Source organism: Argopecten irradians, chromosome 16, assembly GCF_041381155.1.
Source record: "Argopecten irradians isolate NY chromosome 16, Ai_NY, whole genome shotgun sequence".
NCBI classification, from domain to species: domain Eukaryota; kingdom Metazoa; phylum Mollusca; class Bivalvia; order Pectinida; family Pectinidae; genus Argopecten; species Argopecten irradians.
This window is the reverse complement of record NC_091149.1, coordinates 10,069,972-10,084,021: the sequence shown is the minus strand read 5'-3', so window position 1 is coordinate 10,084,021 and position 14,050 is coordinate 10,069,972. Positions and strand designations below refer to the sequence as shown.

Below are 14,050 nucleotides of genomic sequence, written 5' to 3'. Positions count from 1 at the left end.
TTTGAAAGAAACTTATATACAGTGTATATCAGGCTAAACACATTGACTTTGGTCCAATGGTGGAGGCAACTGCCTATATAAATGCACTATGGTGTTGATATATTTATAACATACTTTGATCATTGAAGTGATTAAATGCTATTACATATACCCTGAATGTAGTTTGAATAAAAATTATTTTACACTTTTGAAATTTGATACAATTTTGCTACAAGGCTAAATTAAATTATGATTTTCAATTCCGCTCACAGTATGTACCTATCGGGATTTTTTCACTATCACCCTTATGAAGTATACCAAAACTTGATTTGTCACGTAAACAATATGAAATACGAAGTACACTTGTACTTCAGAATGATGCAACATTTTTATATGACGAAAATGATTTATGAAAAAACGAAAGAGTATTATGATAATATTGATCGACAATAGACTAAACTCGTCAACGTATTATCGAAATCTTCTCAAAAATTTATTTCTTACCATTAGTAGATAGCTATAATTAGAAGATTTCTTGTTTGGAAATCTGATATGTCGACATAATTCGAAGGGGATATAGCAGGATATATTAGCTAGTCATTCTGGACGTTATTAATCAGACAATATCTAAAAATAAATCAAATCTAGATAAATTCGAATTGTGTGATGGTGATGAAATGATATATCATACAGCAGCGTCAGTCTATTTTTTTTTTTATAAAACGTATTGATTGTAACACGTTTTCAAAGACTTGCATTTATTTCATCTGTTTTGTGTAATCATGAATATGATACAACACTCGTGACTTACTGTTAACATATTTTTATTCGATCATTAAGCTGTGATCGCAAAAACAAATCAAATAAATACTGTAAACCAATTTTCACATACGATTTATTTTCGCGAATTTCGCGATCAAGATAAATTCACGAACGTTTATCTCCGGGAACTGATATCCTCTGATATTCTTGCAAAATTGTATTCAAATGTATTTCCCTTCAATTTCAAATCCGCGAAACATAATCTCCGCTAAAATGCTTTGCAATGATAATCGCGATACTCAGTAGCCGCGAAAGAAAGTTGGTTTACATTACGGTAAACCACGGTATTTACGCATATGCGATATTTGCGCGTCTTCCTTATTTTCAACGTATTGCGAATCAATAAACTTGCTCTTTTACTGACAATAGTGCATTCATATGGAGGTTGATAAATTGTTATTTATTCGCGAAACATTTTAATTCGCACTCAAACTCTCGCGAGATTACGCAAAGTATCGTATCATCTCGCGAAGAAAACGATAATAAAGAGATCCATTAACAGTTGATATAAGAAGGGATAAGACTATATGATCCATGTTATGTAGAGAGCAGGTTTGGTTTGGTTGAGTCGGGTGTTTAAAGAGAGGATGATAATAATGATAAAACTATTTAAAGAGAATAGCATGCTTAGCCAAAGGCTAATTTACCGCAAGGTCCTCAACGGTTAATTAAACATTTGATACTCACTGGAACATTTTATGGTTAGTAAAACATTTTATTGCTATTGAAATATTTATTGTTGTTAAACCATTTTATTGATAATAAACCATTTTATGGTTAGTAAAACTACATTTTACATAAATAGCTTTTACCACAACCAGTAATAATTATATTGGTATTTAATTACTACATCTACTCTACTCTTTATCCCTCCTCGATTTTTTTATCGACGGGGGTATTGGACCGGCTACGACGAGGTCGTCGTGAGTAGGTTTTTACTACACTAACTGTTAAGTAGATCGCAACATATAACAATAATATATATGTTACCGTCTGAACAGCCGAGCCTCCGGGATATTTGTGCTCCGAAATTAATTATATCATGGACTCAATTACGTTGTCTTGACCACAGCTAAATGTACCTCGCTTTCAGGAAACCAAAGATGACCCAATAAGATCCCCGTTGGTATATTATATTTTCGTATCCTTCCTGTTGTATATCTGTCAGACAAAAGCCAGACAATGGTTAATGTGTAGGTGTAAGTAATATAAGTAATGGAAAGTATTTGAAATAGTGACATTTATGTGTTGAACGAAGCGAAAAATATTACCAATACTAACCATAGATATTTTAGGTGTGTAAAAATAGCTAAAATTCATGTTATAAGATGTCAAATGCAATGTCTGGCAAAAATATGTTTTTGTTAAGTTTGAGCAAAAATTATTAACAATAGTAACCAGAAATATTCTAGGCGTGTAACGATGTTTCTGTTTCATGTTACAAGATGCTAAACGCAGTGTCTAAATGTGTCTCTATTAAACCACTGTCTATTCTTACAACTGTACACTTGTAGTTGATATTTTCTACCTCGTATAATGTTTTAAGGTAGAAATGTATATCTAATGTTAACAAGAAATATATCAATGCTCAATTGATTTTACCAGGTACTGATCGCAGATTTTTCTCCGGGGGCATTCCTTCTCTTTCTAAACTTTGTATATTTAACCAAACACACTAAATCAAACAAAGTATAAAACATGTAAATCAATCACATCGCTCAGGCCCTTTATCCTAACCTGAACTATATAAAACCATTATTTTAGTCGTCCGTATTCGTTATTCGTTTTATTGTTATATAATTGTCTGAGGCATATGCTAATTTGTAATTATATGTAAAGTTAGTTAAATCTGTTTTATCAAGCGTGGCTCTCACGTGTAAATCACGTGCGGAAAGCATGTAAACATTTTGTGCATTCCACTCTTTAAACCTCTGCCCACTTGTAGTTCCTTTTCATGATAGTCCAAGCATAAAACGTGGTCTATTCACACTATACTCGACAGGGACGCTAGAACGTTACAAATGTTTTCCAGAATTGTTGACAGAAGATGTTTATATGGACAACACAAGCGACATATAATATATCAACAGCTCTCATCTTGAGGAAAATATGAATGCATTATACAAGTGCTCGGTCTGGCCATAGCTATTACGATTTCATAGCCAGGTAAATATAAATATGCCAAGGCAACTAACTTAATGTAGTGTGATAAAATATTGTAGGATTATGTAATAAAATGAGTTAATGTATTCCCAAGATAAAAGTTTATTTCAAACAAACTAATTAAGGTAGTATATTATTAACCGTAGCAGATCAATTTCGGGGGTGGTTTATTTTGCATGAATTGTAAAGATCAGTAAACCACTAAAATTACTGTCCACGAATATGTCCTTTACAGGAAACCACGAAATATTGACCTCGAGAATATTTATCTTATAGGTAACCACGAAATATTGGCCCCGCAAATAGGTCCCTTATAGGTAACCAGGAAATATTAACCCCGTGAATAGGTCCCTTATAGGTAATCACGGACTATTGGCCCCGAGAATAGGTCCCTTATAGGTAACCACGGAATATTGACCCCGCTAATTTTAAATGCTTTAAAGAACACTGGAACGCACTTGATTTGAAATCCGTTATATTGAAATACAGTTTAATTTGAAATGAATTATAATAACACTTCACGCATATCCGTTTTCTTTCTTTTTGGTTATATTAATATCTGGATAATTTAAAGAGATTTCCTCAAGGACTTCAATATAACCAGGTTCCACTGAATCACATCAGTTAAACAAAGCGTAATGTGTCGTTAACGAAAATCATCCGAGGCATACTTCTGTCTGATAATTCTGACACTTTTAAGCACTCTCCATGTGCTAACCACTCATGGGCAACGATCCGTATATTTAGGCAATACATAACAAAAACGCTAAAAAAATTGAATAGTGAGGTTATTTTCAAGAAGACAACACATGCGATCACATGTAAAACTGAAAAATAAATATAGAATATATTAAAGATGCTACACCGCAGACTAACAGTAATTTTGTCTATTAAAATCAGAAGCATAGAAAATTAAATATCAAACGTTACTTACTTAACACTATTACCTATATTAAAAAGTAAAAAGAAAGAAATTAATTTCTTATTGTACTTCATCATAAAAGTACAAGTACTTAGAATACTTAATTGCATCCTGAAAAAATGTAGCACTATGCCCTATATGGAATTATTATCCGAATGATAAATATTATTTATGATCTCTTGGCGGAAAAGCATCTTTAAGTAAAGTATTGCTTTATGGTGGTTTTTAAGGTTTGTTTTGTCTCCTTGCTATTCCTCGGGGCGATTTTAAAGATGCTTATTGCAGGTTCAACTGCTGAAGTAGATTTCGTTTGTAGGATTACTGTATATTTCAATCAATTTGGTGTACATATGCATGAAAGCAAGCATTTGCCAAATCGTACAGAAGTCATTTACAAAGACAGTTTTTCTTCTCTATCAATGAGTTGTGATGTATATGGGTTATCACAAGAGGTCTAAGTACGATTTCTGTCCATCATCTAATGATAACTGTCATTCCAACATCTGTCAAAAGAAGTATGGCGTGTACACAGCAGCGAGGATTATTATTACCAGTCGATGCATTACATGATGGGTATGCGTAAAACTTCGAAAAATTGGGAACGTATGATGGCCCATATCATCAGTCACGTAACTTGTACATAACAAGTTGTTGAAAACTATATTATTTACAAAGTATAATCCTTTGTCGAGATATCCGGCTATTTGTCTGCTCTGAACATCAAATATTATGCTTAAAATTGATTGTACTCTTAGTGATTTTGTAAGTTTATTGGTGCAATCTAAGAATATTAACTGATTTCTGTGAACAATTCGTATTGCCTGTGTGGGTGTTTATTCTAAATATAACCTACTCCAAACCAAGGTGACATAGTACCTGTGTAGACTTCTGGGAACATGGTCACCTGGCAACGCCTCGTTTTGAAACTTCCCTGAAACGTGACGTTTTAACCAGAAGGAATAGACCCAAAAGCTTGTAAATAAATGTAACAACACTAGTGATCAAAGAGTTGTCTTGTTCATGATACCAGTTACAAGCATGCCCACTTACATTGAAGAACACTACGTTGTCACTATGTTTAGATGTGAGCATTCATGACTGCAAGTTCAAAGAAATGGCTTTGTATTTATAGATGAAAGAAATACAAAGTTTACATTTTGTTTTGATCTAAGTTGCCATTTAATTTAAATATTTCTGTCATTACTTATGAATACTTCGGTGGTCCTAAATGACGTTGTTGAACCTAATGCACTACGAACGTATTTTTAAAAGTTTACCCCAACCTTCATATTCTTTGTAGATTCCTTAAAGTTCCTTTGTTTACATAAAAAATGGTTATCAGTATATAAATTAATGATTTATCTTATTTATCCATTGATTTTTTTTTAATTTATCATCAAGACAAAGTATAACTTGCAGTTTATTTTCATTTCATAAGCAAAAACGTAGCAGGTCTGGTTGAAAGATAAACAGTATTTAAATATTTGTAATTCATCATGGTTTTATTTAAATCTATTTCAGAATCGCTATTTGGTCGTGTTGTGTTCTTTAACTACAAGAAAAACAATTACCTCTTAAATCATTATAGCATGTACAAATGTATTACACTTATAATATTATTATATATTATTTTTTTCATTTATTTAATCGATCGTTTGATATGATACCCGTTCACACTAATTAAAACATTAAATTGTCAAGTGAACAAAACAAAATGCTTCTATTGTGGTAGGAACAAGCAATATAAACATTTGTATGTACGTTTCTTTTCCCAAAATGTTACTTAATAACTTCTACAATAAGTCAGTGTAACTGCTACGAAAGAAAGAAACATCAAATACGTTGTTCGACCTCATTTTATTCAGCCTTTTTCCCCCCAATTAATGACACGGATATATACCACTATGGTACCAATACGTACTGTATACCGGATGTTTTCAGGACATCGACATTGATATACAAAAAACATCTAGCTTTACTGTCCTACATCTATTAGGGAATATACTTCGTTAACCTTTTACTCATAAAGGTAGTGAATAATCACTGAAGATGATGTACCCAACAAACACCAAAGAAATAAGCATTGGTGTCATGCGAATTAATTAAAGAAACACCATAAACAAACAGGAGATCGTTATTTGACCTCATTTTATTCATCCTGGTTTTTTGGGTTTTTTTTCTTCATCTTTTTACTGTTCTACATCTACATTTATACATGAAACGGATACATTAAATTAATTAATTTGAAAAAAAAAACCAACATATTTTGTAAACAATTGAATTGGTATAGTCCACGTATGATGTTGATATTGCACATGTTATTTTTTATCAACATTTGTACTGTTTGTAAAGATATTTCCCACAGATCCATTGACAAATCTGCTACCGGAACATGTAAACATTGCCAGAACACATCCGCTAATTGACAATGTGATAATTGTCAAAACAATATTAACGGCCCAATGTGATTGTATACACAGGTAAAGGTAATTAACAGCGTGATCTGAAAATATCCTGTATCGTAGGTCTATCTGACATTACCAGATAATAAAAAGTTAAAAAAATAAAAGCAAACTGTACCACTTCCGGTTGTGTACGCGAGAAGCATAGACCAATCCTACGCCGTGCATGCGCAGTGCCATGCTCGCGACAAGGTGCCCGCGCTGTAATGTCTTCTACTTCCGCAATATAACACTTGTTTTTTCTCTATAGATAAGTAATTAGTATGTACATATATAAATTCGCATGACACCGATGGTTATTTCTTCTTGTGTCTAAGCTATGGTCAACACACAACAAATATCATTCAGGAATACACACGTATCTTAGTGTTAAACGCGGAATTGAGCGACACCGAAAAAAGTAAGTTTGATCTAATTTGCTTGGATAAATCTAAATTTATTTATTATTTTCTTATACCATCGTATTTAAATGTTTTTTTTAATTACATCATATTCAACGAGTTTAAAATGTACGAAACAAAAGTATACACCAATATTTGAAGCTCCAATATGTATCTTGTTGTAATTTTGAGGGTTTCTTTCATTTTATTGATAAATGTATTTCGTTTTTCTAGGTCAGGAAATTGTCATCTATATTGTACTTTATTAGGGTATGAAGTATGAAGTATGAAGTACATTGTTTGTTTCAGACTTTCTTTAATTTTGGATTTTTGTTTTCGAATCAAAAACATATATTTGACGTTTTTGTATTAATGTTATTTACAATGCCCCGTGAACATTTAAACACGCTGGAAAATATATAGAACACCTACACCATTACATAAATAAGTTATCTTAACTTAATTGCTAAGCAATTAAACTTTTTTTAAGCAGACATGTATTAAGAATTGATGTTCATTACGACTGCGTATACAGTAGTTTGAACGTAGTTAGCAACGAATATATTCTATGAAGCACATTGCGTTAGCGCTTCATAACTGAATGTTAATATGCATGGTACCATACATATGTCATTACGAGAGATATCAGCATGTAATTAATTAGATATGCTGACAACAAAACAAATTACGCACAATGAAAGGAGTGAAGATTGGCGACAATTTGTTTAGTTTATAAACCAATTGTTATAAACGATCAAACATTAAATCTATATCCCTGACTTAATTGTAAACAGAAAAAAAACCTGGTAACTACGGACGCCATGGTTGCTAGGCTTAATACACTGGATATATGCTTATTGTATAATCAATCAGACTTTATAAAGCTGAATAAGAAAAGGTGTGAATATGAACGGTTATTTGTAATATCCTATCCTCCATTACAGAACCAACACAATGAATAACAACACACTTATGCCCGATATGGCCACAACAAGGTCTCCGGAGGAAGACGATGTCAGGGAAGATGAGAATGACGACGATGATGAAAGAGAACCACGTGATATCTTCTGTCAGATGGGAGTGTTACGTCATTACGACGAGGAGCTTGTCTGGAAGGAAATACGGAGGTATATGACGTCATTGTTTTGTTTGTCTTTACTGTTTGCATGCATTACCTTACATACAATGGAACTACTTCACATAACACGTGATATTTGTGCGGGACTATTTCTATAGATGATGAATGAAGTTCAAAGATGATATCCCAAGCTAACAAGGAAGATTACAAAGAGTTACGTTCCACCACTACGGGAGATCCTAGTCCCGCAGAAACGTTATCGGGTACCACGTGGTACGTGATTAAGTCCCATTATGATATGAGAACGCAATTGAAGAACTGCAAACCGACTTTCTACATTTCTACTTTAAAAAAGTTAGCGAAGGTTAACTTTCGCGAATTCGAAAATTAAATGTAATAATTACTATAAGCAGGATTATATTCATTCGCGGAGATAAATATTCGCGAATTTACCTGTTATCGCGAAGCGAAAGTAATTCGCACGCGAAAAGAGCAGATTTACAGTACAGCCTACATAATATACATACAAAGCTATGTGACAATACGTGTTAAACCTTGAAACGGTCCAATCTGTAACTTTGAATATACAACGTATTTAACCTGCCATCTTACCCCAACTTTAGTTAGGGAACCTTCGGTTTCCATTGGGACCTCCGGTCACCACATAGGCTAGTGATTAGTATAGGCTAGACATAGGTTAAGATATTCCAAGATGACATAACTTCATCACTTGAGTGTTGCTACATACATGTAAGCAGCTCCCGTGACAGCCAAATATCCAAGTCATTCGCAAAATCGATGTAGTATTGAAGTAATTTATCGCGAAATTATGTATTCTCGTATACGTTCCATTACTGTATAAAATATAAGAAAAAGAAAAAACGAAAATTTGAAAAATGATAAAGTTAAATAAAAAAAAACACACCAAAAAACAAAAAAACTCTTGGTAGTAAAGAATGAGACAACACATGGTTAGCATATTACAATACAAGGTTTACAGTAGGCCATTATCATACCATGGCTATTTCAATATTATTAGAGCAAATTTTTCTTTGGCTGACTTTTCACTTTAATGATTTTATATACGATCTATGGTCGAAATAAAATGTTATTTCGTCTGCAATATAAATCGTTGTTGTAAAAGTGAAAGTACAGTATACAACAAATAAAGGTCAGCCCAAGGAAGCAAATCGGGAAATATGCTAGAACATTCGTCTAGCAAATTACATGATATCATATGATAATGTCGACCTTAGGGACGGTAACACATCAAAAATACATCATTTTCACAGGGAGCAACAAAAGTTCACAAAAAGGTCAAGCTTTCGGTCATTTATTTATGCCGAACTTAAATATCATAAATGATTTATGACATATTCTTACATTTCTTACACCTCAGTAACTAATTGATAATTAAAATATTCTCTTGTTGGGAAGATTAAGTCACAAAGATCACAAAATTTTCCTGTATATTTACATTTTGTATAGTTCATAAAGAAACAAAATATCAGCTCTGTCATATTTGAATGTCGAAATGTGATGTCACTCATACTGTAAACTAACGTATTTTCGCGTTGACTTGATTTCGCGGTCCTTCACCTAGGACATTTTCGCGGAAACATGATTTCTTATTAACGTGATTCTTCTCTTTTTGGAGTTGGGTAAATATGCGGGGATGTACACTAGTAGAGACAATAAAATGATGCTAAAATAATTGGGATATATCGAATATTTTCGGAACACTGAACTTAACATGCAATTATAAAGCATTGCTTTCTTTCCTTGTGGGGTCAAATTCGAAGAGGTACTAGTAAAATAAGCAATGGTTGGATTCTTGGGATATTTCAAAAATTTCCGAACCACATTAACTGGAAATTAAAGCATCCCTATTAACATGTACATATTAAGTATTGCTTTTATTCCTAGATGGGTAAAATTCGAAGAAGTGCTAGAGGAGAAGGGAAAGAGATGGTCAAAACCCCACGTGTCCTCGCTCTACATGCAAAGTCTCACAGAACTGCAGCTTCTCCTCGCCTCAAATCCTATCTTCTTGGACCTCGAGGTCAACAACATGTTCGATCTAACAGGTGAGTTATTAATTTCCATAGATACTCCTCGGAAATATTCTAGATACTCCAGGGGTTAGTTTCACTGCCAATATATCAACCTCTGGATCATCCCCGGTAATTCAGGAGTTTATACAATGAATCGAATAACAGTAATTAATATTAGCTTTGAAATGGGGTTTAAATCTCATTTTTCAATTATCTGTTCCTTAAACACCTTCAGTTTTACTATGACATAAGATGTTGTTGTGTAAAAAAAAAATATTATGCCAATTCGTGATTGTATATGCAGAAACCCTAGTTGCCCAATGGGTGAAAGATGGGTACCTAGAACCAATTTTGACCAATCACGTGCGAGCACTCCTCTTGAAACGTCATAAACACCATCACGTGCACCTGAAGCATATGACCCGTAATACACAGAGCAAGCTGCATCTGATACTGTATGGAAGTGATGAGGACAGCAACCCGTCCACACCGGATCTCAGAGGCATGGACAATGGTAAGTAATTCAAGTGATGAAAATAGCAACACGTCTACACCAGATCTGAGTGGCATGGACAGTGGTAAGTTTGATGTCCGAATTCTTCATTAGCATTTAAGCAGTAATCGGAGTGGTCAAATAGAAATGCAACCCGTCTACCGCAGATCTTGAGATGAGAGGCACGGGCAATGGTAAGTTTGATGTCCGAATTCTTCATTAGCATTTAAGCAGTAATCGGAGTGGTCAAATAGAAATGCAACCCGTCTACCGCAGATCTAGAAATGAGAGGCACGGGCAATGGTAAGTTTGATGTCCGAATTCTTCATTAGCATTTAAGTAGAAATCGGAGTGGTCGAATAGAAATGCAACCCGTCTACCACAGATCTAGGGATGAGAGGCACGGGCAAAGGTAAGTTTAGTAATAAAATTCATCAAGAAAAATCAGATTGGAAAGAAATCAACAACGCTTAGTTTGGTAGCAGAATTATTCGTCAACATTTAATTGTCGGTGTGGTGGTGATAAGAACCTTATCCATCGAACTATAGAGACGTGGAATACGGTACGTTTAATAAAAGATTCCATCATTATATTCTTTTACTCGCGGTATTGAAAAAAAACATCCTGTCAAACATATGTAAAATGAATGGTAAATGGCAGCCCTTCAACCGAAGTTTTGACCCGCGCAAATGACTGCGGCTATACGTATTTTTTTTTTGTTTCTTGTTTTCAGAAGCAATGAAAGCGAGTCTCCCGGACCTCACACAAGTCGAGGATGCTCTTAAACAGAATGAGAATTCCATGTCCTGTCCGGACCACTTGTATCAACAAGCCAACACACCAAAAACCAACAGTAAACACCATCATCACGCGCATCTCTTACATCACCAAGGTCACGGACCGGTACGTCACAACCAACGTCATAGTGACGTCATTTTCATATCATCTGTCATATTGACGTCATCGTACATCTCACGTCATCGTTAAAAACTACAGTAGCATATAGTCACGCTTTAAATATCTATTATCAATACTGGTATTTATGACAAATAAGTGGAAATATTTTGTCAAGCGACTCCGTTGTCACCTTTTAATTCACATTGAAAATGACACCTAAATTGGACTTGATTTAGTTTTATATGGCTGATGTCGTCCCTGAAACGGAAAATGGTATATCTATTGTATTATTATGCAGCAACTCTTTTGCGTTTTATGTCTGATGTTGCGTCTAATGATTTACTTTTGTTGTAAAATAAATTTCATTTTACCATATTCCAGCCGAATAGAAAGTTCCTTCGGAAGATCCCTGTAGGAGCGGAAGTATTGAACATTCTCGTTGGCGAGGTTGATGCTTTGGACTCGCGACTGGCAGCGTTCGTGCGGTTAAGGAACGCCAAGAACCTTGGTAACATTACAGAGGTGGCGTTGCCGACAAGATTCTTGTTCATCATGTTGGTCCCCAAAAAAGCGTTCGAGTCCTCCTCAGAAATCGGTCGCTGTATGGGAACTCTGATGACGGACCCTGTAAGTATGGGCTTGATTGGTCAGTAACCTTAGTAACGCAAGATGTGATTGGTCCGTCAATTACGATAACCATCGCCTACTGTACTGTAGCATGTTATATTCATGGTATCTATTTAGCTTTTTTTCGCGTATGAAATCAAGTTTTAAAACATGATTATGTAACTTTAATCTGCTATATGTTGTTTACTGTTAACCATCTATCATTCGCGGATACTATATTTCGCAGTTTTCGTTTCATGGCAGTTTAGCGGAGATCAAGATGCGCAGATTTAAAATTGAATTGAGACACCCTCGAATATGAATTGTATAAGAATTGTAAAAGATATTGATTCACCGATAAAAAAACTTTCGCAAATTTACCTTGATCGCGAAATTCACAAAAATTGGTATATACAGTATATGGCTATATAGGTGACATGGCTATAACAAGAATTTCTCTATGTTCAAAATCGATAATGGGCTATAGTTTGTGCGTTTGAATTATTAGGATAAAAAATTGCTGGAAACAAATCCATGCAGTGGATACTTTTCTGCGTACATGAGATAGAGAGAGAGGCTAAATATAGCAAGACACATGACACATGCTAAATGCTAAACTCATTCAAAGTTCTATTTATCTGAAATTGGTGCACACACTTTGATAAATACAACTCCATATCATCTGGCAAAATCGTGGTACACAAGTTTTCGCAATGTACTGGATCCTGATTTCTTCAAATTTTCCCAAATGTCTTAGAATTTGACTGTGCTAAACTATATAATGTTGACAATTTTACTGCCATTTGTTTATAGTTTTTCCGCGAGACAGCGTATATGTGTGATGACCGGGTCGAAATAATGACAGCCGTCCAGGAGTTCGCTAGTCAGGTCACAGTACTGCCGCCTGGTTCATGGGACCCCAAAACCCGCATAGAACCACCCGATATCATTCCAACAAAGGTATGACAGATGACGCTTGATATTACTGAACACCTGGTTCAACTCTTCCGGTGTTATCCTTTGTTATTGGCAGAACATTATAGCCAAGTCACAGATATCAAATATATATCTATAAAATAAATCATGAATAAATAGTCAAACTACGTTGTATTTTTAGTGGTCTGAATATGTTCTATTATTTTGAGTGGGAAATTATGTTTTCTTCAGTGTATCATTTTGGCCTAGCGTTTTCTATACGTTTTTGTTTTGTTCCAGGAGTCCCGGAAAAAAGAGGTAGTTCCCATTGATATGCCCTTCCAGCCAGAAGAGGTTCACCATGATGATTCGCTCAATCGTACAGGAAGGTAAACAGTTACGCTACAGATATTGCTATGATCGCGAAAATGTTTATTCGCGAAAAATTGAGAAGTAATTAAATTAAATCATAACTATCCAGATTGCGAAAATCTCAAACCGCTGAATTTGGATTTGTTTTGTTCTCGTACGTATCGCGAACATTTTGGTCCGATACTTATTTTAAGGAATAAGATATTTATTTTGAAGAGCTGACTGAGAGCGTATTTCCCATTGAGAGTCATGACATTTAATTTGTTTGGTTGGAACTACGATTTTTTTCTCACTAAAATGACTTTCAACTTCCACTAAAATAACTTATACATGCGATTAGCACATGCGTATTCGTGGATAATAAGTAATCGCAAAAATACTGCAATTCAGAAAACCGTGAAATTAAATCTTCAACGAAAGATTATTGAACGTAAAAACGTAGAATTAACAAAGAAATATTAGTTGGTTTCGGGCAACTTCTCAAACAATGAATGTTATTGTTTATAAAAGGCTATTCCGTAAAAGACATACAAGCGCTGAAGCTAAGCAATAAATGTTCATCAAATTATGTATATCAACGTATAGTTTTAAAGTGTATACGTGCAAATGACATGTTTTTACAAGTGCTTCAACTAATTATACTGGATTTTTTTTTTTAAATAATAAATTATTTTTATATGACAGCCATGCAATATGAGTAAATAATATATAAGTCTGAAAACGAGAACAGAAATTACCTCATTTAATTAATATGCGCAATTGTTATAAAAAACAAAGCAATTAATTTACTTAAAGTAGTTATGAGAATCAGCACGTGGTCAAGGTTTATGTATAAAACTGTATAACATAAAATATTCTTGTGTACTTTCATTCGTGGTTTGAAGATTTCCAATCATTTTTCAAGGT

The 14,050-nt window shown here is 34.2% G+C and overlaps 1 protein-coding gene across 1 annotated transcript in view; it reads left to right on the top strand.

Moving 5' to 3' along the window:
• The window catches only part of LOC138310333 (electrogenic sodium bicarbonate cotransporter 1-like), a 29,332-nt gene that overhangs the window by 1,886 nt on the left and 13,396 nt on the right, over nucleotides 1-14,050 (top strand). The window contains exons 2-8 of the mRNA XM_069251501.1: nucleotides 7,673-7,855; nucleotides 9,733-9,893; nucleotides 10,165-10,374; nucleotides 11,088-11,257; nucleotides 11,633-11,878; nucleotides 12,671-12,817; nucleotides 13,073-13,161. Of these exons, the coding sequence (XP_069107602.1) occupies nucleotides 7,683-7,855; nucleotides 9,733-9,893; nucleotides 10,165-10,374; nucleotides 11,088-11,257; nucleotides 11,633-11,878; nucleotides 12,671-12,817; nucleotides 13,073-13,161 (1,196 nt within the window). The 5' untranslated portion in view covers nucleotides 7,673-7,682. The remainder of the gene's footprint in view (nucleotides 1-7,672; nucleotides 7,856-9,732; nucleotides 9,894-10,164; nucleotides 10,375-11,087; nucleotides 11,258-11,632; nucleotides 11,879-12,670; nucleotides 12,818-13,072; nucleotides 13,162-14,050) is intronic.